Source organism: Archocentrus centrarchus, chromosome 12 (genome assembly GCF_007364275.1).
Source record: "Archocentrus centrarchus isolate MPI-CPG fArcCen1 chromosome 12, fArcCen1, whole genome shotgun sequence".
In the NCBI taxonomy this organism is placed as follows: Eukaryota; Metazoa; Chordata; class Actinopteri; order Cichliformes; family Cichlidae; genus Archocentrus; species Archocentrus centrarchus.
In genome coordinates this window covers 14,160,945-14,188,582 of record NC_044357.1, presented here as the reverse complement: position 1 = coordinate 14,188,582, position 27,638 = coordinate 14,160,945, and the positions used below count along the sequence as shown (strand labels likewise).

The 27,638-nt window shown below is 39.8% G+C and overlaps 3 protein-coding genes across 3 annotated transcripts in view; 1 reads left to right on the top strand and 2 right to left on the bottom strand.

The window, feature by feature from the left end:
* Positions 1-37: 37 nt before the first annotated feature.
* On the bottom strand, positions 38-15,720 carry shc3 (SHC (Src homology 2 domain containing) transforming protein 3). Its single transcript, XM_030742671.1, has 12 exons — positions 14,544-15,720; positions 10,497-10,567; positions 8,309-8,372; positions 7,016-7,135; positions 4,351-4,404; positions 4,004-4,055; positions 3,792-3,921; positions 3,530-3,677; positions 2,900-2,990; positions 2,613-2,804; positions 466-791; positions 38-322 (listed from the first exon to the last, which is right to left on the bottom strand). The coding sequence occupies exons 1-12, from the start codon at positions 15,180-15,182 to the stop codon at positions 194-196; spliced, it is 2,016 nt and encodes a 671-aa protein (XP_030598531.1). The 5' UTR covers positions 15,183-15,720; the 3' UTR covers positions 38-193.
* Positions 15,721-23,267: 7,547 nt separating this feature from the next.
* LOC115789271 (cyclin-dependent kinases regulatory subunit 1) lies at positions 23,268-26,941 on the top strand. The gene is made up of 3 exons (XM_030742611.1): positions 23,268-23,429; positions 25,048-25,175; positions 26,114-26,941. Exons 1-3 carry the CDS (start codon positions 23,371-23,373, stop codon positions 26,158-26,160), a joined length of 234 nt encoding a protein of 77 aa, XP_030598471.1. The 5' UTR covers positions 23,268-23,370; the 3' UTR covers positions 26,161-26,941.
* Positions 26,884-27,638, bottom strand: part of sema4d (sema domain, immunoglobulin domain (Ig), transmembrane domain (TM) and short cytoplasmic domain, (semaphorin) 4D) — a 39,648-nt gene continuing 38,893 nt past the window's right edge. Inside the window, exon 20 of the mRNA XM_030742610.1 lies at positions 26,884-27,567. Coding sequence (XP_030598470.1) covers positions 27,538-27,567 — 30 coding nt within the window. The 3' untranslated portion in view covers positions 26,884-27,537. The remainder of the gene's footprint in view (positions 27,568-27,638) is intronic.

Here is a 27,638-nt window from a genome sequence, read left to right as displayed (position 1 = left end):
ATATATATATATATATATATCTTTAACAAATCCTGTATCTTCCAGTGACTCCAGTTAAGTAACTGCAGATCAGTTTATCCCAATAACTCTTTGAACTGAGCCTTGAAGCATCGACTCATGTTTCATCTTCAAGTTCCATAGTGAGAGGCCATTTTAGAGCTTCCTATTATCTATGAATCCGGCATTGCAAGCATCACTGTTTCCTTCCCACAGGCTGTAGGAGACACAGTTCACTCCCAGCTGAAACAATCGGCAGATTGTTGTCACGATGATGGCCAATAAGGTGGCTAATGCTGTCAAATATATGGTCTTTTGTCCGTACCTTTAAAAATAAAACAGAAAAAAGGGGAAGAGAGATATTCAGAGTCTTGTTTTAGTCTAATGACAGTTTCATCTTTTTACTTTCATGCATTCACAAGAGAGTTAATGAAACAAACTCTGTATGCCCTGTTACCCCCGTCTTACCGTGCCTTCAGGGTCCACCAGCAGTAGGTGTTTGGCAATTCCATTGTGCATGCCTGTCAGTACGTAGGACCCTGGGTTGGTAGTGCTCTTGCGGACGAGAAAGTCCCCGTCATTTTTCAGAAGTTTCTCAGCTTCGCGGCGGCTCATTTTGCCGTGGTACCACATTTGGCCCTCCAGCTCTTCCTGTGCCCGGAAGGCCAGAGAGCGCACGAGCAGAGGACTTGAGTTATCCACAGATGCTGCCTTGTGAAGACCGGATACCTGGGACTGGGCCTGCCCCTGGGACAGCGGCTGGGACTGCGACTGAATGGCATCCTCGAAGGGCTCTGGCACAGTCAGCGGAGTCCCAAAATGGTGAGTTAAGAGAGGAAGAGTATGAATAGGACATTAAAAATTAAAATCAGCTTAACTTTTATCTAGATAAAAAGCATATAAATGTGTTTCTGACACATAGCTCAGAGTTAACATTTGTTCCATTGACTTCTGTACCTCAGTGCAATTTCTCATCCATCATTTCCCTTTTGATTTGGGAAAATTTAAAGCTTTATTTTTCCAGATTCAGAGTTGATCCCCAAACTGCAGCCATACAGTGCTGTGAAAAAATATTTGCCCCCTTCCTGATTTCTTATTTTTCTGTGTATTAGTCACACTTAAATATTTCAGATCATAAAGCAAATCTTAATAATAGACAACGATAACCCGAGTGAATACAAAATGCAGTTTTTAAATGATGAATTCTCTTATTAACTTGGACCTATGTGAAAAAGTAATTCATGCTCAAAAACTCTCCAACGTGGCTGAATTAAAACAATTCTGCAAAAACGAGTGGCCCAAAATTCCTCCACAGCGACGTGAAAGACTCACTGGCAGTTACCGCAAACGCTTGACTGCAGCTCTTACTGCCAAAGGTGGCACAAACAGTTATTAGGTTTAGAGGTCAATAACTTTTTTACACAGGGTAAGGTAGGTTTGGATAGCTTTTTTTCCCATAATAAATAAAATCTTCATTTATAAACTACATTTTGTATTTACCCAGGTTATCTTTGTCTAATATTAAAACGTCTCATGATCTGAAATATTTAAATGTGAGAAATGTGCAAAATGCTTTTTCATGGCACTGAACGTGCCTGTACTGTGTGCCATATAGCATGTAAACTGATGGGATGATACACTGATGACACTGTTTGACAGTGTGACCAGGTGTCCTAATTCATATGTTCCCATTCTGTACACACATACTATTACTCAGGGTCATGGAGAGAGCGCAGCAGGACTGTCAGCTGCCGAGAAAGTTAACAAAACAATTATTCTAATATCAACCTGACAGGCATTTCTTTGGATTGTGAGAAGAAACTGATGCACAAAGGGCACTAAGAGAGCATCTTCATCTCCGTCTTTGTAACCCAGAACCTTCCTCAGATGAAATAATGGAAATACCGAACTGTTTTGCAAATGTTGTAAATGCACTAAAAACATATTTCTGAAATAGAAAGTTAACACAGTATAGATTTTTTGCACTGTATAGTTGAGTATTCTAAATCTCCAGTTAAATATTAGACATAAGTACTGGTTTTGGTAATTGGGAACTTTTGCTGTTTAAGAACTTATAGTAGGTGGACATTGAAGACTGAATTTTAAATTTCCCAAAAAGAAATATTCACTCTTAAATTGTACAGCCCACGTTTTACATGTAATTTGAGCCATGGTTTCTTCATGTGTACGCCTGTGATCTTCCATGTGTATTAATAGCAAAGCTAAAGTTGATGTTAAAAGGAGGAAAGGGAAAACCACACTCTGCCATTATCGCAGTCGTCCTTTTGTCTTCATGCTGACATGATGTTATTATGACGCCGAGCTTAAGTCACTGAGACACAAAATCTGGGAAACCTCTATAATTACGAATTCTAAAGTCATCTTACAGTTTTATTCTCAAGGTTAAGTGCAGATACTATTCAGATTCTCAGCATACAAGTTTTAAATTAAAGTCGTGAAAGGTACAGAGTGAAAATAAATAAAAATGCCCTGGCAAATGTTAAACCAATATAAATTTTAAAATTTAATATAAATCAAAGAGTACTTCCAAGTGCACTATCCAAAGCAGGTGATAACATGAACTGACTTATCAGTAGAAGGTAACCAAGTCTTACTCATGTCAAACAGGTCCTTCTGTGGGCTCTCTTTGGCTGCAGCTGCCATGCCCTTTGTCACATTTTCAGCCTCTGCCTGGAGTGCTGCGAGCACCTGGGCATCGATCTGCTGGGTGTTCACATAGGTGGGCATTTCCTCTGTATTTGGTGCTTGACCTTTAGTCTCAGGCAGACCACTTATATCAAATGATCCTAGACATTTGGAAAAACAACCAGTCATACTTCTGAAGTGATCAAATTAAGCAGAACTGAATATCTTGCATAGGGGACTGCATGGATGTTCTTACCCTGTTGCATGAAGAATGTCTTTCTTTCATCTCCCCAGCTTTCACAGTGCCGCCCTTGGTAATATGTCTGATCCACAGACCCTGGACCCATCTAATGACATGCAGAAATACACTGGACATTTAAGATTATTTTGAAATAAAAGATGACGACTTGATGCGGTTTGAGACTCATTTAAGAACTGTTGGCTTTTTATACATACTCACAGGCCACTTTATTAGATACCTGTTCAACTGCTTTTTAACACAAATATCTAATCAGCAAATCACATGGCAGCAGATCAGTACATTTAAGCATGTAAATATGGTCACAAAGACCTGCTGAAGTTCAAACTGGGCACCATTGCTGACCATGCCCATACCTTTATGACCACAGTGTACCCATCTTCTGATGGCTGGCTGCTTCCAGCAGGATAATGCTGGATTTCACAAAGCTCAAATCATTCAAACCTGGTAGCAGTAAAGTGCTACTTATTTTGTATAATTTGAATATATTGTGTATATGCTTCCGACTTCTTTCCCGTAACAGTTAATATAACAGGACACAGAATGACACATTCAAAATAGCCCATCAGTTTGTATAAATTTGTTTATGAAAGAAACACAAAATTAACCAGATAAACTGAGCTGTACCTGGCATCCATCTGCATTTTGATTGGTCAGCCGGGTGTCGATGAAGCCTCCAGGGGGCGGCATCTTGCCAGGGACGTTGTTATAATAAGGGTGCTCAGCTGACTCCTCCTCTTCCTCTGTCCAAGGTAACTCCTCCATGTTTAATACCCTAAATAAATACTTTATTCATAAAACTTAACGCTGCGTTGCATTGTATAGAATTATCCCTCCCTGTAAGTGCTTATGTTAGTGAACAGGCACTTTTTTTGTGTGCTACTTTTACCTGTCATGTGTGGAGGACAGCTTGCTTGAGGGACATTGCAGGTACTGCTGGAAGCGAAGGTCAAAGGCCTGGCCAATGGTACTGATGACGTCCTGGGCTAGTCCATCAGAGCACTCCAGGATGTGGCACGCTGACAAGGGTCACAGCAACACATTTTCATAAGCATGACGCTGCAGGCAAGTCTACAGAGCATTTAACAAATTAATACTCACCTCTTCTATTAACTGGGTCCTTTGCTACATAGGCAACATAATCTGTTGTATCCTATAATGAAAGTAAAATTCCACTGATATATAATTCTTGTAAAATTCCACTGATATAATAAAACAAACTATTGCTATATAACTAGAAAGATCTATATAATTATATAATACATTCTACTATAAATAAAATATCTTTTTGGTTGGTTCGTAGTGTAAAGTATGTCAGGAATTATAACTATATTAAGATCATTTTTAAATATATTTACCAAACGTTTAAGGTTTTTTTAAGGTCAAGTATCACTCCATTTTTTAAAATAAAGGTCATTAAATTGTGTTCTATTTTTTTGAGTACTTACAGGGTCTCCACCTGATGCAAAAGAAATGGACTGCATGTGATGGTTGGCTATGATCTGTCAAGAATAAAATATGAAAATAAGTGCATATGTATTATCACATGCTTATGCATACAAGCACACACCGTAGTCACCATATAGTACAATAGAAGCTGTTCCCTTTTTCAGAAGGGGTCACCAGAGCAGGTATTCCCTTCCTGATGTATCCCCCAAAGGGATCTGTGTCTCCACCCAGGATCGAACCAGGGATCGTTCACTTGGTGGGCAAATATGTAAACCACTATACTGTGGTTTCAAGCATGTTTCATGATTCAGCGGTTTGTTTGTTTTTTCTCCTTTGCACCAGCTGTTTCCAGGTTCATTAGAGCATCAGTAGTGGCCTGTTTTCTGTTATCTTCTGCTGCCCACTTTCCACCGTGATCAGCCAGTTGTGAAACAGCTGTCTATTCAGACGCCCAGAGAGAAGTTGAGTTGCACTGCAGTCTGACACACATGACATTATGTGTGTTATTTGTACAGGTTTACCATGGAAATATTCTAGGTACTGCTAAACTGGAGGCGATTTTAGACTTCCCGCTGTGCTCTGCATGCTTTTTTTTTTTTTTTGCTAAATCTCTGGATAATAATTTGTGTATTCTGCGTATTCAAATAGATTCATGCTGCAGTTAATTAATTACAGTGTTGTCTGACAATAGCTTGCCTTTTCCATATCTAACCCTCATAGTTTAATATTTTTCATTGGCTTTCCAAGCTCGTGCATGCTGTTCAGCTGACTTTATTTAAACTTGGTTTGTGGTTGTTTAGACAGGCTGTCCAACAGCCTACAAACAACTGCTTGTTGCTGATTTGGCTAGCTAGTGGGTCTGGATTGTAAAAAAAAAAAACATTTTCTTTAACAAACACATTATGACCACCTGCCTAAAACTGTGTTGGTTCCCCTTTTGCTGCCAAAACAGCCATGGCCCATTGAGGCATGGATTCCACTAGACCCCTGAAGGTGTGCTGTGTCTGGCACCAAGATGTTAGAAACAGATCCTTTAAGTCCTGTAAGTTGTGAGGTGGGCCCTCCATGGATCAGACTTGTTTGTCCAGCACATCCCACAGATGCTCGACTGGATTGAGATCTGTGGAATTTGGAGGCCAAGTCAATACTTTAAACTTGTTGTTGTGCTCCTCAAACCTTTCCTGAGCCATAATTTGCTTTGTGGCAGGGCGCATTATCCTGCTGAAAGAGGTCACAGCCATCAGGGAATGTTGTTTCCATGAAAGGGTGTACATGGTCTGCAGCAATGCTTAGGTAGGTGGTGACCCCCAAGGTTTCCCAGCAGAATATTGCCCAAAGCAACACACTGCTTCTGCTGGCTTGCTTCTTCTCATAGTGCATCCTGGTGCCAGGTGTTCCCCAGGTAAGCGCGCACACTCACCCGGCCATTCGTGTGATGTAAAAGAAAACGTGATTCATCAGACCAGGCCACCTTCTCCCACTGCTCCGTGGTCCAGTTCTGTTACTCACGTGTCCATTGTTGACACTTTCAGCAGGTGACGAGTGGCAGTATGGGCACCCTGACTGGTCTGCTGCTATGCAGCCCCATACACAAAAAACTGTGATGTACTATGTATTCTGCATCAGTGAGCCTTGGCCGCCCATGACCCTGTCGCTGGTTCATCACTGTTCCTTCCTTGGACCACGTTTGATAAATACTGGCCACTGCAGATGGGGAACACCCCACAACAGCTACAGTTTTGGAGATGCTCTGACCCAGTCATCTAGCCATCACATTTTGGGCCTCGTCAAACTCACTCAAATCTTTACGCTTGCCCATTTTTCCTGCTTCTAACAACTTTGAGGACAAAATGTTCACTTGCTCCCTTTTATCCACTTCACTAGTCTGTGGTCATAATGTTATGCCTGATCCTTGTATACGTTCATATTCATCCAGTGCAACAATAATACAAGCAAAGCATTAAAGGTGTTAGGCAGCATCAGCTATTGAAGAACGAGCTCACGTTTCAACATACATTTGCATTGACAATGAAAGCAGACATCCCTGCTAAAATTTCATTTTCATTACACAGCAGGAACCAATGAATCATATTTCATGCTTGGACTAAAAAGCTTTGCTAGCATTTGTCAGATTTGTTTCTTGGATGCTGTTTTTATAGTTCTCAGACAACAATGGCTGTGCAACAATTCAAGGGGAACTCTAACATGGTATTGCTTCACATAGGTTAGGCTATGTTTTTAGTGCCATTTGTCTGTATTACTGGACTACTGGACATCCAGTACTACTGGGCATCTGGTTATGCAGGTAACTCTTATGTATTTACCGCACCTTCATGTGTTAGTCACCATTTTTTTTAGTGTTAAGTGCTTCAATCATGTCCCTCAAAGTTGAGATAAGTATAACTAGACCTGCTCAGAGGTTATTTTGCCTGTCACTGTTACAATTTCTTTGACTTTCACTGGTCTCCGGTTGCCACATTGCTGCTAGTCTCTTCCTGTGTGTACACCCCTTAGCAGTAAAACCTTTCAATAAAAAAAAAAAAAAGATCACTTCCTTGGTGTTATCATCTGATTATTTTCTTAAGCAACAATCATATTATTAGCAGTAGTATCATGGATTTCTTCTACATGTTCTGTGATTGTTAACAGAGGTTGCAGGCTGACCTGTTTGCAGTCAGGGGTCATCAGGTTGAGGCTACTTGTGGAGATGTTTAGGTTGATGGACATGCCGGCAAACTGCAGATTGCTCTTCCCCAAAATACTGGACAGAGCTTTGGATGGTGGCTGCGAGGATCAGACACAATAAAACACAAATAAAAACCAGTTTGATTTCACTTAGAATAAGTAACAAAATCAGCAGGCCAGCACCTCTAAAGCTCACCAACAAACATGTAGGCTCTGGAATATTTAGCATGCTGGTACTTTCTGAAACATCTACTGGTTTCCTTAGGGTTGTTCCCACTGTTTATGCAAAGCTAAGCTAACCAGCTGCTGGTTTTATTCTCTAACCCTGAAAGATCGCTCTCAAAGGAAACATAAAATGGTTCCTTTAAACAGCTCATTGATGCATAAGTGAACTACTGTTGCATAAATTCTGTGGCAACATTATAGTTCAGTGCACTTCTCACAAGCATGTGCACTTCTCCGGCACTGAAACTCAGGCAGATGTGCTGCCAGTAAAAAAATAATAATAACTGGGATTGTAAAGTGTTGTGCATTAAAGATATGGCTGAGAAGGGCAGGATTCAAAGAAGCTCGGAAAAAAAAAAAATAGTCAAACCCATTCAAAATTCTCAGCATGAAGCTGATGTCACAAGTGTGCGTTTGTCACACAGCCTAACCAGCATCACCTGATACCATCCTAAAAGGAAGAAAACCTAGCCTGCTTGGACTTTGTGTTATATACTCTTCCCTGACATTTGAACAAGCTCTGGAGAGAAGAGTAATGCTTCATTTCACACCCCACATTAAGACACAGATCCTCACAGGCTGCAGACGCACACCATGCGAACACACACATGCGCACACACACACACTAGCTCAGCGTCCTGATCACAGATATTGTGCGCTACATGAGTCACTAAGCACTGTGTGCGGTGTGCAATGCATCGTGGGCTGGAGCTACACCCACGCACACAGTACCATACCTCCTCATCTCTCCCTCTTCTCTCCTCAGCCTCTCTTCTCTAAACAATCTCCTCCTCTATCGCTCTCTCTCTCTCTTCATTTTCCCTCTCTTTTTACATGAACGAAGGAGGGAAAAGAACGTACAGAGGGGATGCTATATATAGACTGTGCATGGGTAAATTAATATGTAATGCTGTTTCCCATTTTTTCCAGCTACTATATATCTTACTAACATTCAGGTCTTGCAGTGTGGGCATTACTTTTCCTGTGATCATGCCATTCTTTTATCCTTCTTCCCTCCCTCCTTTTCTGTCCATCCATGCAAGCTACCTTTCTCTTCCGCAGAGCTCCTTTGGTCCCTGGAACAGCCTCACACACCAGGCTGATGGCTTCCCTAGAGGGAGGGAAAGAGGAAGACGAAGCCAAGATGGTAATTTTGGCATTAAGTTGGATTTTATTTACAGTCGCAATCATACACAAGAAACATATTCTGTAACTTGGTACTAAACGCCTTCAAGCAAACATGCCCGCTGTGGCAATGTTAGTGTAAACAACAGAATATATTACAAATACTGTTGAAAGCCATACATTAGAGGGAAATCTAAACATGGGAAGTAATGGCCTTCAGCCATAACCACATGAAGACGTTTATGTGGATCAACTAGCGGCTAAAGATCGAGCGTCTATGATTCTTCTTTGGCTGATTTTGTGACACACCAAGAAATGCTAGCTTCTGTAGCCTATCTGCATGGATAAATCCTATTCAGTAGTAAAAAGTCAAGGTCAGAAAAAAGAAGTATGCTTTCTTTCCCTCTTTTTTTTTGCCATGCCTCTCTTTATTAGAGAGAGAGAGACATGAATACATATACACAGTCACTGAGAAAAAGCCTACTACTGCTGTGTGTTAGCTAATGTTACCAACTTCAGGAAGTCAAGCAGAAAAGTAGACATGACACAAACCAATTTGCTGCCGGCCTTTCCCTCACTGCACACTGGTCAATGATTTCAGAGGGAGAAAATTCCATGTCAACAAACTGTGCATCCTAAATGTACTCTAAAGTCATATATTCTTTAACAAATCACATATTCTTAAATGTAGCATTGTCTTCATGCAAGTTTAATTGTACTAATGGAGAAGGTGGTCATTTTGTTCAAAAGGTGTACAAAATCTGTTTAATACAAAAATTAATACATTTATTAATGAGAAGTCTTGTGATATATTTGGCCACAAGCAACTGCTCAGCAGTTTTATTCTAGATACTGACCGCAAATGTTTGGTCACAACAAAGATTTTCAATCATGAGTTTGAAATTATAATATAACAAAATCTGACTTACAGTCCAATTTTGCTAATATCTGCTGATTTTCCTCTCTTTTTGTCCTATGACTGTATTTAGTTGAATTATTTGATCATTTTAGAGCAGATGACAGCTTATTTTATGCCTGCATACACAACAAAAACAAGTAAAACACACGAGTTAATTTAATAACAATCCTATAAAATATCGAGCATTGTGTAATATCATCAGGTATCATATAAATACTGTGTCATGAAACCACATCAGGGGAATCAAACATATGGTGTGGGAGCTAGACACAGCCCACCAAAAGGTTAAATCCGGCCCACTGGAAGGCTGTGGAGGAGGGCATAAATTTCAGACGTTAAAATGTTTTGGTCAGTTTTACAGACTTCTTACTAACAATAACATAAACCATGGCCTGCCATAAATCACCAAAGTAAGAAAGTACATGATAAACTATTAACTGGCATGACATTTTATTGTTCAAATTGCATTTAAATAACAGAAAAATTCACAGCTTTTCACTACTTCTTTTATACTTAAGTTTTTCACAGTGTGTCCACAGTAAGTTCACAGGACAATCCTATTATAATAGCCTTTTATTTTATTAGGACGTATTGCACTTATTAGTCTTAAGACATGTCAGCGTGCCCACCATCATCAGTTTTATAAATGGATGGTTTATTAAATGTGTATTTAAATGTCTTTACATAAAAGAAAGATGCTATTTACAATTTTTTAAAATAGACTATTAAGCAATAGTTTTTGTGGTCCAGTCCATACAAGATCAAACTGGGCTGCATTTGGTCCACAAAGTATAACAATTAATAACTATTTTTCCATAGATTTATCTGAATTGTTTATTAAAAATAAAGTTGTGGGGGTTTTTTTGGCAAATAGTCTTAAATGGGGAAATTGCTCATTGTTAAACAACTGTTCAAGAACAAGATGTAAAATTTTCTCCACCTGAAACCAAAAATAAGTATTTACAGTTAAGATTTCATATGCATCGTCTGTGATGAGAGGCAACCTAAAAGTACAAAAACTCGAGTGTTACATGATTTTCTATCTACAGGAATGTGTGTGTGTGTGTGTGCGCGTGTGTGTGTACGTGACTGTTTCAGTATTTCATTAAATCAAAATTTAAAATTTTAACTTGTCTAAGACGCATGTTGGTTTTGGCTCGTCCTTGAGGGAATTAAAATGCGTGCACATACCTTGTTATTTGCGACCTTGTAGTGAAATCCAGGGATCTCATCGATCTAAGGACTTCTACGCAGCCCAGATACTGCAAAGTAAGAATGAAAACCCTGTTTGAAATAAACAAAGACTACACATCATTATGTACAGAATAAATCTCTTTGTGTTACCTTTTAGGGCCTAAATAAAAATAACTGCAGTCTTTGAGTGCATACAAAATCACCACACACACACACACACACACTCACACACATGAACACACAAGTTATGACACCACGGGCTTGTTCTAGAAAGTAAAGAAACGGACCCATTGTTAAACATCTGGCGTGACACCTTTATTAAAACTTGTGACTCATGCATGACTTTCAAACTAACTGGGAGCTTTAAGTCAAGTTATCTTTAAATTGGATTAGGTACTCTTTAACAACACAACATTAAGTTTGAGTTGAACAGATTTAATTTGTTTAGAAAGGAAAAATACTGAAAATATAAAATATTGATGTCCTCTAATTTTACTTAAACATTCACTGGCCACTTCCTTAGTTATATCTTGCTAGTACCAGAATGGACCTTCTTTGGTTTACAGAACTGTCTTAATTCTTTGTGGCATAGATTCAACACGGTGCTGGAAACATTCCACAGAGATTTTGGTCCTTAGACCTGACCAGTGATAAACCTGGTCAGCAACAGCTCTCAGACAGGCTGCAGCATTTAAATAATGATCACTTCGTACTAAGGGGCCCAAAGTGTGACAAGAAAATGTCCCCCACATCATTACAGCAGCACCAGCCTGAACCACTGATACACTGCAAGGAGGGTGACTGGAGCCTATCCCAGCTGTCATAGGGTAAGAGCCAGGGTGCACCCCTGGACAAGTCGCCAATCCTGTCGCAGGGCTCCACCTGAATGTTGCAGCAGAAATTGAGACTCATCAGACCAGAAAATTTTTTTCCAATCTTTTGTCCAATTTTGGTGAGCCTGTGTGAACTGTAGCCTGAGTTTGATGCTGCTGTAGCCCATCCGCTTCAAGGTTTTTTGCGTTGTGTGTTCAGAGATGCTCTTCAGCATGCTTTGGTTGTAATGAGCGGTTATTTAAGTTATTGTTGCCCTCCTATCAGCTCGAAGCAGTTGCACCACTCTCCTGTGACCTCTAACGTCAACTAGGCAGAGACCTGCTGCTCACTGAATATTTTCTCTTTTTCGGACCCTTCACTGTAAACAGTAGAGATGGTTGTGTGGTAAAATCCCAGTAGATCAGCAGTTTTTGAAACACTTAGACCAGCCCATTTGGCACCAACCATCATGCCATGTTCAAAGTCATGTGGCATGTTCTTATTAAATGATAAATTAGGATTACACCAGCAGTTAGTTTCATAAACAAGCCGATTGTTTTTCTAGTTAAAAATAGAAACATCCAGTTAGACAAGAAGTTTACAAAGTCTGATGCAAACTTAGAAAAAAAGAAATCAAGTCGATGCTTATTCACCATAAAATGATAGTTTTATAACCGTGCTTATGCCATTATGCCATTTTCAGTACCGCGCAGCCACTCACATTGCAACACCTTTTTAGATTAATACTGCACAGACCAGGAACATTTGGTGCTGATGAGTTCCTGTCATTGTTAAAATCATATTCTGAATCCAGACACATCAATGTTTTCACTCTATCCTTTAAAAAGAACCAAGTCATGAAACTGACTTATTGCAATCATAAATTACCTTTTACAGCTCCGTGTCTTTCCGGCGTTCATAGCATTTTGCCTGCTCGCTCAAACAAAAATATTATTTTTGTCAACGTGACGTTCACAAAATTTTTTTTATGTTCTCTATTTTTATAAGAGTGTGTTTGAAGTACTTGCTTCAAGCAGGGCCAAAAATATATCAAGGCGTTCCAAAATTAGCAGAGCTCTAATCTGAGCACACACAGGGATTATTTTTCCTTATGTTGTGCAAGAACGCAAATTGAAACTGTGAAACTGGACTTTAGATTTTCTCTTAATGATCCAGGAAAAAATAAAAATTGTAATTGGTTGCATATGTTTAGAAGCAAGTCATACTGTTTTGTATATTGGCTAAAGTTGTTCCTGCTACAGTTTTGATCTAGTGCACACTGATCTAAAAATTGCTTTCGTCATGGCAAAATGTGAAAAAGGCTTGAAAAAAGTCAGTTTGTTTGTGTTCATGGACACAAATTGTCCCATCATTTCATGAGAGTCTGCACAACTTTTAAGAAATAGGACGTGTATTTGGTGTGCGCAGCATGTATTTTCTCTTTGGAAGAATCACCCTGGCAACCAAGAAAACAGCTTATGGGATACATCTTCTGCAGTGTGGCCATAAGTAATGATTTAATGTAATAAATATAAAGCACACCAATACTGGCCAAGCACATGTTTGCCACATCAGTGTTGCAAAGCATCGATACACCAGCATTATGTGGTTCTGAAAAAGGTCTAAGAAATGTTGAAAGTGACTAGTTAATTGCAGCTTTACAGATCTGTATTTCTTGTATTGTTTATAGGAACATAGTATACAGTAAAAGCTACTCTATACATATTATTCTGTTAATATTAGTCACACACTGCACCTGGAAGTACAATGGTATGCATAGTTTTGAGTGCTTAAAAGGAAGGCAATCTGGATTTCTTTAGGTCCAATTGCCTTCCTTTCAAGCACTCAAGACTACCACGACCTGGATGACTGAGAACCTACATAGACAGTGGTATGCATAATAGCTCGACCTCTGACCCCACTAAAAACACAATGAAACGGCAGCAAAAGTCCCTGTTAAATGTGCTTGGAAAAAAAAAAAGAGTTGCTACGAGAAAACACTGACATATCTAATGTTAATTTTTTTTAAAAAAACACAAGACTAGTGTGGGTTAAAAGTGAGAGTGTAAACAGCGTCACTGTCAGTCAATGCCGCTTGGGAGTAATGGTGCGTGATGTGCGAGGAGTGACCACATGACGCTAATTAAAAGTGCTGTGAGCAGAACACCACGCTGAACTCAATACACACGGGAGTGAAACCACAGGGAAAGAAGGGGGTGGGGGTGAGCACAGGACGGACCCATTTCCCCCCTCACACAGTGTGGCTGCTTTCAGCTGCATTGACTGGACAAATAAGTGCTCTCTGCCTTAATGCAGTTAATGGAATGTCACGCTGGTCACAGATACTGTAGGCTTTGTTTGGGCTAGCTGTATTAGGTGTCATATGATGTCAATTGTAACTTGATTTGGTATGTAGCACATTTTGCCTGGCGATGCTCTAGATTTTCATTTTTCTCCAAAAAAGCTGCATTTCTCTTTTTGCTTGCAGCACAGTATAAGAAAAGAGAAAAGTATCTTGTAATGTGTTACTTTATTCAGTGAAAATGGTTTGCCCCCCCCCCCCTTCACACCTTAAAGAGCTAGGACTCAGCCTCATCAGTCCTTACGCTTGTGACTCATTGCCGGCATGATGACATTCACAGCTCCTGTAGTTGTGCGCCAACTTGCTCACCTTTAAATGATGTATGATGGTTGAACGACATTAACAGGAGCCAGTGGTGTGATAAGGCAAGCATGCTCTGAATATCTTTTCCCATTCAACCGATTCACTGTTGGCAAGCTAAAGCAGCCACAGAGGTGCACAATGTACAGAAATAACTCATCACCATGGTTACAAAAGCATAATGTTGCCTCTCCATATACACAAGACTGGCCAAAATACAGGAGAAATTGAAACGTTTGCAGCATGTTTACACTGACAATTGCTGTTTTTAATTTGCCATCATGAGCTTTTCTCCTCTACTTTTCCCCTTAATGGTGACCTTCTCCTTTTCCTGAATTATTCAATGTCAGTTTTCTGCTTGCTGCCATTTCGCTCAGCCTTCTGCTTTAGCCAGCCTACATACACCCACTCAAGGGCATGTTGTTATGTGCAGGGGAAACTACATTATCCTTCCCTTTGCAGGTAGCTAAACTCGAGTCATTCAAAGAAAAGAGAGAATGGGAAATGACTGGAAAAAAGGAGAGGACAAAGACCGAAATGAGAAATGAGGAAACAGTGAGCCCACCAACCTTTACAATGTATGTGACTCCTGGACCAGAGATCTTCTCGTTTGAGTGTAGCCATCCTTTGGAGGGTTTGCTCACCAGCCCACCACCTCCACCTGGGTTCCAGTCCTCTCCGCTGGGTTGGTGCTCATCCAGCCTGCTCTTCTTGCTCATGCTGACAGAAGGTTCCAGCTGCGAGCAGGGGGTTGAATGGGAGGCCGAGCTGCACAGAGAGGCACCCACACCAGAGGCTCCTGCCGCTGCTGTAGCTGCACTGGGACTCAGGCCACTGGAGCTGCTTGAGCCTGATCCCCCACCCCCCTGCAGCTTTGACACAGCCAGGTCCTTAACAGCCGAGGGCAGAGCCTTGATGCCGAGCAAGCTGCCTGAGTTGCTGAATTTCAGGCTGGACACCTTGTTGATGAGGGTACAGAGGGTGGTGCCTCCATCTTCCAGGTGGTCAGAGCCGTGGCTGGTGGGGTTGCTGGAAGGAGTGGTGGTGGTGGAGGAGGGCTGAACCTCAGCCGGGGGTGTGTAAGATGTCTCGGCTGCAGACTGGGGGGTGGCCGAGACCTTGGGGTTCATGGACAGGCCGTGAAGAAGCTCATCGACAGATGTTACTGACTCATTTCTGAAGCGGTTGTATTTGGTACGGTGAAGCATACCCTTCTCTCTCTTGCTCTCTCCCCTCTCTCCACCAACCAACACGCACAGCCTGCCTCGTTCACAAGCGTGCTGGCAGACGTGGCTGAGCGGTGCTGATTACCCTCTCCTGTAACATAGCAGCAACGGTACAGGCAGCAAACGCCTTTTAGCAATCACAGGCCACCTGACTGTAATTTTCTCTATTGAGGTTACAGTGCTGGTTGCGTTGAGCTGCTGCTGTCACCAAAGTCCAATCTGTTCTCTGTAAAATCCAGAGCTGCAATCCAATCCGTCAGAGAAAAAATATACAGGCACAATCCATGGAAACAACACTGGAGCAGAGGGAGGGGGGGGTAGAAAGGAGAAAGATCTCTAAAAGGCTTCCAGTGCAGCTTTTAGGTTCCAGCGGTGATGCTGCTGCTGATTTCCAGCCCAAAATCCAAAAAGTAAAGAACCGAAAAAGATCTGTGTTGTTGATGATCACGGACACTGCAAGGGAAGAGCAAATACTCTCTACTGACTACTGCCTGCCTGCCTGCCTGCCGGCTCAGAGCTAAAGCATGACTCACTGATCTGAGAAAACCTTCTCAACAAAAGGCTTGCTGAACACTGCAAATCACTTCCTGTTGGAGGGACAGGAAAAAAAAAACTCCCACTTACAGCACACTAGAACCAATCAATTTTTATATTCCCTAGTCTCATATTCATGCTCCATAATTCTTTGCTCCTTATTTGTTTTTCTGTTAAAAGGAAATGAATAATGAGAGGAAACTTGATTGTCTAACTCAGTAAAATAATCATTCATAATTTGCTGGAATTTACGCCTTAAACGGTGTCATAAAATTGATGATCTAATAAAAGTTTGATAAACAGATGACACATCATAAACTAATCACTTAGATGACGTAAATAAAGTGAAATATGTAATGAAAACATCCTTTTAATTCAAAGCTAAGTTAAAGCACCTCCCAAAATCTTCTGGAGCAAAAAAAAAAAAAAAAAAAAAAAATAGACACTTCTTTCTATCTCTATTCAAAAAAGAAAGAAAGAAAAAGATTCATAAATCATCAAGAGCAGCAATTTTGCAAAATTTTTGTATGATTAGAAATATGTCAAACATTAATATATTGCCCATGTTAAAGTATAATTGCATAATGTGAGCAGACATCAGTCCTGGACCCGTTCTCCAAAATCTACGACCAGTTACCGCACTTGTTGTTTCCACAGCTATTTATATTCAAGCATCAATTTAAAACAAGAATGAAGCAATTTTATCATTTTAAACATAAAACTGTTGACAATCTGCAACAATAAAAAAACAAAATCAGTTCAACAAGGAAGCAGAAACAGATTCACAGCCAGTCTAAAATACCCAGCAACTGGTCCAGGCTGAACTACATGAATGATATGACTCAAACACATTCTGAACGGCATGTTTCTCAGATAAGTCAATGAAATAGCCAGATGGATAACAGAAAAAAAAAAGGCTCAAGAGTCTCCTTAAAACCAACAGCAATGAAGCATCTTTGTCTCCCGGCAGCGGAAAGCACGCATTCATATAAAATGTCCTCAAGAGCATCTAGGAACGCCGAAAGACTGACACTCATTCATAAGCAGCTTCCGCTCTCACTGTGCTGCAGATTTCGCACTGCAGTCCCTCCCAATATCTCCCTTTCCTGCCTGGCAAAAAAAAAGAAAGAAAGAAAAAAAAAAAAGCACGTCTGCCTTCTCGCCTCAGAAACAAAGGCAAACAAAGAAGCAGAGGGAAAAAAAGAAGGCAAGCCCTCGCAAATCAAAAGTGAAGGCAAAAGGAGAAAGGAGAAATGGAGCAGTGCACAAAAAAAACATGCAATATTTAGTCTTTTATGTGAATGAAATAGCAGGCTGGCATACCAGTGTTTCTGTGAATGGAAGCAAGGCCTTTCTGCCTCTGCAAGGCAATCCCTAGGGATGGCATGGTCTTATCCAATGAGGAGCTAGCTGGATGACTCATTCAGAGGAGGCTAGCAGAATAGTGGAAGAGACCATTCTCGACACAGGTGTACGTTCTGTTTTCTCTTAACTGGTCCCTTAAAAAGGCTACGTGCATCATCAGACATGAGATGTTTGCATAATTAAATAAGATTGTGCTCTGTTAACAGGGTGAGGAACATGAAAAATATACAGGAGCTAAAAATAGAAAGAGCAATGCCACTCCCATGATTTTGATTGTCACCATTATCACTTTTTCCCCCTCTACATTCATGACGGACAGCTACCACCTACACATTTAATTAGTAATTGACTGTTATATATATAAATATATATATATATATATATAAATATAAATATATATATATATATATATATATATATATATATATATATATATATATATATATATATATATATATATATATAAAATATATATATATATATATATATATATATATATATATATATATATATATATATAATATATATATATATATATAATATATATATATATAAAAAAAAAAATATATATATATATAATATAATATAATATATATATATTATATATATGTGTGTGTGTGTGTGTGTGTGTGTGAGGGTAGGCAGTACAAATGCACTAGAACAACAAATATATTGGTGCTAACAAATATTTGGACTTTGAAGATCTGTCACCTGAAAATAAATAATTACCATCCTGTTAAATTCTATTTGGGCTTTCATGTTATTGGAATGACAATCCTGATGATATGAATGATGATAATATTTTATGGGGTTTTTTTGTAAACATTTACTTTAAACATTCTATTTTCTTATTTGCCCCCAACAAAAATATTCATCAGATCATCCACTGATTGATCTGCAAATATTACTGGTCAAATACAAGCATTTTTCACGAACTGTTCTTGTTTACATTACTTACTATGAAGAAAAGACTACAGATTTGTATGGAGAAATTAAAGCTTTTGCTTTCCAATTTTAGGCTCCAACCTAACTACTGTTGTATCAAAATTCATGTTTTTTAAATTTGTTTTCAGTTAAACAAGCCAAAAAAAGTCTGTCAGTTAGTATGGAAGTTCAGGAATGCCAATATTAAAATGAAATTAATTTATCAAATTAAAATATAAAATGATGGTATTCATCTACATTTTTTGAAATGTCACTATTAGAAAATGTCACCATATATGTGATGCAGGACGGGACAAGCCAGCCAAAGATGCAGACTGAGAATCCCAGCTACACACAGAAACAGTCAAGCAATGACATAATCATGAACCAGATTTTCTGATTTTTTTTTTTTTTACAGTTTCATCTTAAACTTGCAGTGTGTAAAATGTTCACTCATAGATGTCAGCAGATTGCTGATTGCAGTCAACTGAGCTCTGTTTTCTTTCCCCTCCCAATTCAAGTGCATAATCCTAACTACGGTGGCTGCTAGAGGATAACTTGTTTTTCGTTAACCAAGAGAGATCAAAAACATTAAAATTAGGCTGTACCTCATAACGGCTGTGGCTGGCATGTTTCTACTACTGCATAAAAATTTTTTTTTTTGTAAACAATATATTTAAACATATTTGAATAACCTTAACACTTATATTAGAAATAAATCAGGAAATAAAAAACGGATATGATCAATTAAATATCTTGCCACCCTTCATCTGTTGAGAGCAAGGGTGGCCAACTCCAGGCTTCGAGAGCCGGTGTCCTGCAGGTTTTAGATGTGTCCCTGATCCAACACACCTGAATCAAATGGCTGAATTCAGCCAATTGATTCAGGTGCATACTGAGGAGGCTGAATTACCTCCTCAGTATGCAGTCAAGTTCTCCAGAGTACTGCTAATGATTTCTATATTTGACCCAGGTCTGTTGAAGCAGAGACACATCTAAAACCTGCAGGACACCAGCTCTCGAGGCCTGGAGTTGACCAGCCCTGGTTGAGAGTGTACTCAGACAGCAAAGTGACTCCAGACCAGAATTGACTCAGATGGGTCCAGCCTATTTAGCACAAGCATGGCCAAAGCTACCACAGGTAATGCACAGTCACCACAGTGAAGCACACAGCTGGGAGTGTGATGATATGGGGCTGCAGGAGAACAAAACAGGTTGGGGAGGTGACATTTGTAAATGGAACCATGAATACCTGTGTGTCCTGAAGCTTGGCAGAAGAGGAATTTTCTAGCACAGTAACGATCCAAAACACACCGCCAAAATCACACAAGTTTCACAAGACTTTCCTAAGGTGGAAAAAAGTACCACCTTGCCAAATCTTGTGACTTGAATCCAATAAAAAAATAAATATTTTAGAGAGAAAAGTACAGCAACACAACTGTTTCAGCAAAGTGCAGCTAAAAACTACTCACTTCTGTTTTATACTATAACACAAATGCTCAAATACAAATCCAGAGCTTCACCCAAAGTTCAAAGCATTAAATGGATATAAAAGTCATTTCTGTAAGTAAGAACATTGTTGCAAATAAAATGTGACTTAATATCAGTTTATAATTTTCATTTTTCAGACAGGTTAAGGGTGAAAAAGAAAGGAGACAGAGGAAAATGAACATTCACTGGTGAGAAAAGAGACGTTTCTCCTCCTGACTGCTGTTGCCAGGTTACCAAAAACATTCAGTTATTTTCAGGCTGGCTAGAAGGAAAATATCCAATGTTACAGAAAGGGCAGACACATGCAACTGGTAAAATGCAACAGGCTTTTGCTTTTCACAAACGAGAGCAGGTTCACCCTGAGCACATGTGACAGATGTGTAAAGGTGTGGAGAAGCCGTGGAGAACGTTATGCTGCCTGTAACATCATTCAGCATGACTGGTTTGGTGGTGGGTCACTGATGGTTGCACAGACCTCTACAGGCTAGGCAACGGCACCCTGACTGCCGTTAGGTATCAGGATTAAATCCTTGAACCCATTGTCAGAGCTTACGCTGGTCCGGTGGGTCCTGGGTTCCTCCTGGTGCATGATAATGCCCAGTCTCATGTGGCGAGCGTATGCAGACAGTTCCTGGAGGATGAAGGAACTGATACCATTGACTGACCTCTCCTGACCTAAATCCAATAGAACACCTCTGGGACATTATGTTTTGGTCCATCTAACGGCACCAGGTTGCACCTCAGATTTTCCAGGAGCTCAGTGATGCCCTGGTCTCAATCTGGGAGGAGATCCCCCAGGACACCAACTGCTGTCTCATTAGGAGCATCCCCTGACATTGTCAGCCATGCATACAAGCACATGGGGCCATACAAACTACTGTGTACCATTTTGAGTTGCTGCAATGAAATTGCAGCAAGAAGGACTAGCCTGCTGCATCATTTTTCACTTTTTTTAGGGTGTCTTTGAATTCAGTCCTATGTATGTTGATTATTTTCATTTCATTTCCACAACAATGTGGCATCCTTTAGTTCCTAACACATTACCCAGTCCATATCAATATAGATTTTTTTTCCCCATTGAGATCTGATGTGTTTTGAAAGTGTTCCTTCAATTTATTTTGAGCAGTATCAAAAAGAAAGAGTTGCAGATACTTTTTTACATGATTGCCTGACATGAGAACAGCCTGAAAACACTGACTGCTGTAATATTTCACAGTGACGGGGATAGCGTTAAGTGCCATTTAAAAACGGGTAACAAAGTGCTGACGGTCTCTGGAGAATAAAGCCTGTAAGTCTATTCAAGTGTGTCTAGCACGATAGACAAAAAAAAAAAAAAAAAAACAAGTTTATGAATGAAAGTAAAAACAAGATATGAAATAGCTCATTTCTTTAATGAGGTTGATAGCTAAAGTAATATCAAACTAACAAACCAAAAATGAAACGAATTGAATTGCTGATGATTTGAGTTGTCACACTCATTCATTTGTTTTACTGCTGGTCACATCCTTTTTTGACTTCTGTGACAAAATAGTCAACTCCATCTACATTCAGACTACATACGTGGACCGATGGCACCAGGGCATTTGCTGACAATATAAATAATGGTTATACAATAGTTGCCATGTTCACACTGAATGAAATTTCATTTTCCTGCCCTACATCTATCTATGGTCTAATTCCGGGTCCATTTGTGCCTATATTTCAATAACACTTTTGCCTACAGTTATACAATTGTGTGTCATGTTTCTAAAAAACTCAATGAAACACAAAATGATGAATAGCAGAAGGAAAAAAATATTGACTGCTTGGCTGAAGAGAGCAGAGTGATGTAACAATTTCCAGTGTGACCAATAAAAGCCTTTAGAACTGATTTTCATAATCATGTCAGGGTCATTATTTGAGCTTTTTGTAAGCGGCTCATTAAAAAGCATCAGAAGCACAAGAAGATCACAAGAGTGCGATTGTGTGTGTAGCTGTGTATGCACCTTAAACTTATAAATTTCGTAACATCCGAGCCCCATTCTTGACTCAAAACTCTGGGTCCTGACAGATGTAACTCTTGGGTTTTTGCAGTTTGTCTGACCATTGCACTGCCTGACCTGGGGTGACATCAACTAGGACAGGGATCCTCAAATCCAGGCCTCGAGGTCTGGTGTTCTGCAGGTTTTAGATATGTCCCTGATCCAACACACCTGAATCAAATGGCTGAATTACCTCCTCATTATGCAGTCAAGTTCTCCAGAGTCCTGCTAATGACTTCTATATTTGACTCAGGTGTGTTGAAGCAGAGACACATCTAAAACCTGTAGGACACCGGCCCTCGAGGCCTGGATTTGAGGATCCCTGCACTAGGATGTCCACTACTGGGAACATTGTGGCATTGTGTTAACACACACCTGTATTCTCTAGACCAGCAAATTGCCAAAACATCTGCTTCTATAGAGGTGCTCACACTTGCTGATGATATCAATCAATCAAGTGCATTTGATTAGCAGCACCTGGCTACTACACCCCCCCCCCCCCCCCCCCGCCCCCCCTTATTCCTATGGAAACAAAAAGGGTGGAGTTTTTTTTACAGGACCGCATAGAGTCTTGTGAAAACTCTCTTTATCACATGAATATGCACTATATTGCCAAAAGCATTCACTCACCCATCCAAATTATTGAATTCAGGTCTTCCAGTCACTTCCATGGCCACAGGTGTATAAAACCAAGCACCTATGCAGACTGCTTCTACAAACATTTGTGGAAAAAATGCATCACTCTCAGGAGCTTAGCAAATTCCAGTGTCCTACTGTGATAGGATGCCACCTGTGCAACAAGTTCAGTCATGAAATTTCCTTGCTACTAAAGTGGAAGTGAGCGGGTTTGATGTGGAAGGACTTGACTGGCCTGCACAGAGTCCTGACAGAACACCTTTAGGATGAATTAGAGCGGAGACAGCGAGCCAGGCCTTCTCATCTGACCTCACAAATTGTGCTTCTGGAAGAGTGGTCAAAAATTCCCATAAACACACTTCTAAACCTTGTGGAAAGCCTTCCCAGAACCCAGAAGAGTTGAAGGTGTTATAGCTACAAAGGGTGGGCCTATATCAAATTAAACCCTGTGCATTAAGAATGGGATACCACTCAAGTTCATATACTTTTGGCAGTATAGTGTACATATAAAAATGGCTGTAATTCTTAGTGTCGTGGTCCAAATACTGATGAACCTGACTGTAGATGCAGTACTTTATACCATGTAATTATGCAACTATTAAGAAACAGAAGAAAGTATCATTATAATAATTTTTCATATTACTATACTATGTAATTAAAAAGAGGAAGTACTTCCCGGTTGTGACAAGAAATTTGCCCCACTACAGAGCAACTCTGGGCTCTCCAAAGCTTTGTGTACACGACACATGTTTAGATTTGTTCTATAAAATCTATATATTGTGTATTTGTTCTGCCAGCTGCTGGCAAAAACAAACATTCCTAGCAAAATCAAATAAGATGCTAAAAAGACTTTGTTTGAGGAAAAGTTGGGTACACCACCAGAAATACCGCCAGTGTATTTGCCTGCGCTATAAAAAAGTATATGCGAGAAAGTATATGTGAGAAATAACATGCCTCTTTTGTGTGACGGAAACAGTTACTGCAAAAGAAGGCTCTGAAAACAAATACGACTCACCTGAATTTTTATGATGGGTCAAAAACTACCAACGCAGAAGGAAATTCTGGTCACATGACCCAAATCGTCCAATCAGAACCTTTGTGCAATCTCCACGGAATAAGCTAAACTTGAGTTGTGCTGTCATTCGATAAACTGTGCTGTGGTAAAACTCTTCTAATAAACCTGATTGTTTTTTGGGAAAATGTCTCGCAACCAGATATATTATTCCGACAGGTACAGTGACGACCAGTACGAGTACAGGTGAGCAACCTTTATCACTAGTTATGTGTATAGTTAACTTCCAGCCCGTTTAACTCTTCTAACGTTAACTAACTCTTCGCAACAAACCGAAAACGCCTTCAGCGGCCTTTTTCTAGGAAACGCGAAAAATTGAAGACACTTTATGAAGTGTAACTCTTACCTTTGTCTCGGTTGTCCAAGCTTAAGCTGACTTTGAGTCATGTTAATGTGGCACCTAACCGTGTTTTTTGCTTTAAGGCGTTTTTAAAAAAAAATATAAATATATATATATATATTTTTTTTTTTGCCTATATATATATATATATATTTTTTTTTTTTTTTGTTGCCTATATATATATATATATATTTTTTTTTTGCCTATATATATATATATATATATATATATAGATAGATAGGCAAAACAATATCATGAAGTGATGCCGTTCAATGAGAATACCATCACGAGTGTAACATTTGGATGGAACCATAGACCATATACTAACTGTAAAATTGCCTTAGCCCACAGCTCTGATTAATGCACAGCTGCATTTAGTTGATGTAAAGTGAAAGTTTGGCCACCAGGTGTCGCCAGAACAGTTTCAGTGCTCCGTGGCATTGATTGTCAGAGGGATGGAAAACCACCAATCCAAATCCCAAATTTCCCTGATGTGTTAAAGTGAGTTGAAGTGTGGTGACTGCAGGGCGGTCATAGTGTATGATTCACTCAATTGTCACACTCATCACATGACCCCTGTGGATAGGAAGGGATTGTCATGCTGGCTACAATAACTTTGCCACCCTCATCAGAGTGGAAAGGTTTAGACCTCTCAGCCCAATTTTGTATTGATTTGCACTGATTGGCTCATCCCTGCAAAGGAACAAGTTGACCCAAGCCATCCCTCCAAAATACCCTGCAGAGCCGTAAATGTAGGACTTAAGCGTTTAGATTTTTCCATTAATTTGCCACCCATGTGCCATCAATCCATACATATACACTATATTGCCAAAAGTATTTGCTCGTCTCCTTTCACACACATATGAACTTGAGTGACATCCCCTTCTTAATCCATAGGGTTTAATACGTTCCACCCTTTGCAGCTATAACAGCTTCAACTCTTCCTAGGAAGGCTTTCCACAAGATTTAGGAGTGTGTTTATGGGAATTTTTGAGCATTGTTCCAGAAGCGCATTTTGTGAGGTCAGACACTGATGTTGGATGGGAAAGCCTGGCTTGCAGTCTCCGCTCTAATTCATCCCAAAGTGTTCTATTGGCAGCTGGAGAAGCATCACTCCAGAGAATGTGTTCTTGAGCTAACAGTGTATTTTTCAGTTCATGTATGGATATAACTTTTGAGTTGTGATGGCAAAATGTGTTCCTGGAGACACCTGTGTCACAGGATCTACCTCTGAATCTTTGAATCCATTGTTTACACATCTGTCTCTGGATAGTTTTTGTCCACTTCACAACTGCAAAATCCAGTCAAGACACAAATTATATCTTGGAAAATGGGCGTGGTCCAAGAACTCACTGACACCACCTCTAAGTGTTAGGAATAAATACCTCAGACCTTAATGCGTATTTACACTCTACATGTCATTACTAATGATTATGAAAAATCTTTTTTTTTTCTCATCACTAGGCATGTTGTTTTGCCTCGGGACATGGTCAAATATGTCACAAAATCTCACCTGATGTCTGAAAAAGAGTGGAGACAGCTGGGAGTGCAGCAGTCCCAAGGATGGATCCACTATATGATACATGAACCAGGTAATATATGTAATACCTATAATTGTGCCTTGCTTTTGAGCTGCTGAAACGTTGAGCCAAACCTTTAGAGAGATGTGGTAAATAAGAATGCTGAGTAGAAATCTGTAGGACAGTAGAGTGCCACAGGACTGAGTCTTAAAACACAGAAATGAGTTAGCATTTTGAACTTGACGCATCCAAAGTCGATGGGTATTCTGCATGGTTTTTTGTTAGGTCTGAAATAAGGTCTGGTTAGTACAGACATGTTTCACAATATAAAATATATAAGTAAATACTCCTACCTATAGCCAAATGTTAGTGTTTACATTAACTTGATGCTTAGGTCATAAACGTTGGGGTAACATGGGCAGATTATCTTGTGGAATAAAACCTTCAAGGATCATAAACTTTAATTTTGCACAGAGCTTAACTTGTGCAATAATCTAAAAGCCCACTAAATAATCCAATTTTTTTTAATCCCCCCATCTGCAATTTCTGGGTTTTCCTATAAAAAAGGCCATTAAGGCACTTGCACCCCCAAGAGCCACTGCTCTAGCTAGCTGTGTGTGTGTGTGTGTGTGTGTGTGTGTTGACTGTGTGGTAAGGTATCTCTCTGTTTTCTGGTTGCATGAACTTGACGATGTCCACTGTAAATAAATCCATTATGTTGTGATGTATCTTGTAACCAAACCTTGTAAGTTACATTTGATTGTTGATCCTGTACATGCAGTGCTGTGTCTGGGTGACCAGTGAAGCAAAAGTAATCATTTTCTCCCAATTCATTTAGAGAGGCGCATCAAATTAAATGCCCACATAACTGCCCAGATGTGTCAACTGCAGAGTCATAGGACTTTGGCTGTAACCACTGTGTAGCAGACCACTGTGTTGACAGACGTTTAAACACACAATGATGGCCTCGGGTTACTAACTTCATATATTTGTCTGCCATTGTTTTGCAGAGCCACACATCCTTCTGTTCAGAAGACCTCTACTTCAGAAACAATGACACAACCCGTGGTCACTCTGAAAGATTCATCCTGTGCTATTTTTTTTTAAATACATTTTCTAGCTGGTTGCACATTGCTGCTTATGAAATTATCAGTTTATTTAAGTAATCTGCTTTCTCTGATACAGAAACAACCTGCTACCTACCTTGCGCCCCCCCCCCCCCCCCCTTTTATGTTTTTGGTTTATGTTCCTATGATTGGCCACAAGAGGGTGCTGTGGATCCACTTTTGTATGCTGTGACAACAAAAACTATATTACAATGTTATGCTGAGATCCAGAAATGTGCCTTAGGAAACCATATGTAATATTTTCCTCACCTTTTTCTCATACATTAAATGTCATGTGAAATACAACTATTTAAAGCCCAAGGTATTAATCTTCTTGGTTAAAATTATTAAATGGCCATTAGTCTATAAATCTGTGAGGCTTATTTCTCAAAATCAGTTTAGCGTATTTATTAAATTAAGTTTGTCCAGGAAATGTATTTACGTGTGCGTGGGTATGTACACAACATTCAAAAACAATGCTTGGAGATAAATACAGCGATTATTTCATTAGTCCTTTCCTGTTCCTAAGTGGCAACTGTCCAAAATTTCAGTGAGACAAGAATGTGATGCTTGTGTGTTTAAGATGATAAGCAACAGATTAACCATTTAAATAGTTTATTTCCGCTACAAGATCAGTCACTGTGTGACAGCGAAGAAAAAAAAAACAGTGAATCTGAAATAACTGATGCTGTACTTGGACTGAACTGCATTATTTTATTTTACTTTTTAAGATATGGCTTTCACATTTTGGTGGTATAATCTCAATATTAAACCTAAGAGGCATTCTGTGGTTAAAAGCAAACCTACAGCTGTAGTACCTGTATTCCTGCCATCAAATCCTTTGAATTGGTTTTGGGCTTAAATATTAAAGACACTGTGTATAATGAGTTAAAGTGTCAAACTCCAAGGTAGCTATGAAGGACCAGACAGAAGGTTTTGAAGTGCAAACATCTTAAGAGAAATCTCACACATCTGAACTGTTGCCTCAGTTAATGATAAACATTCCTTATAAGCACTGCTTTCAGGATATTTCCCAGAAACATCCTGAAACAGAGGCAGCCCACGTGTTTTGAGAGTGATGAGCTTCATCTCCTTGCAGAGTTTGGTAGGAGTCCCCACACCATAACTGCAACCAGTTGACTCCTCCCCCCCCTCAAAATCTGCAGGAGGCAGATTGTGAATTTGTTGCTTCATGGTCCCCCAAACTCCCATGTAAGAAGTGACACTGGGGCATTATGTACTCCACTGTTTGATAGTTCCAGTGTCAAAGGTGTGGTCCACCTGAACTGAGGACCATGTTCACAACCCGATCCAACCAACTCAAGTCTTCACAGAGCTCTGTGGCCATCACAGCTTTCCTACGGGGAAAAAAACACAGCTGTGCTACACAAGCAGTGCAACATACACACACACAGGAGAAATGCTGAGT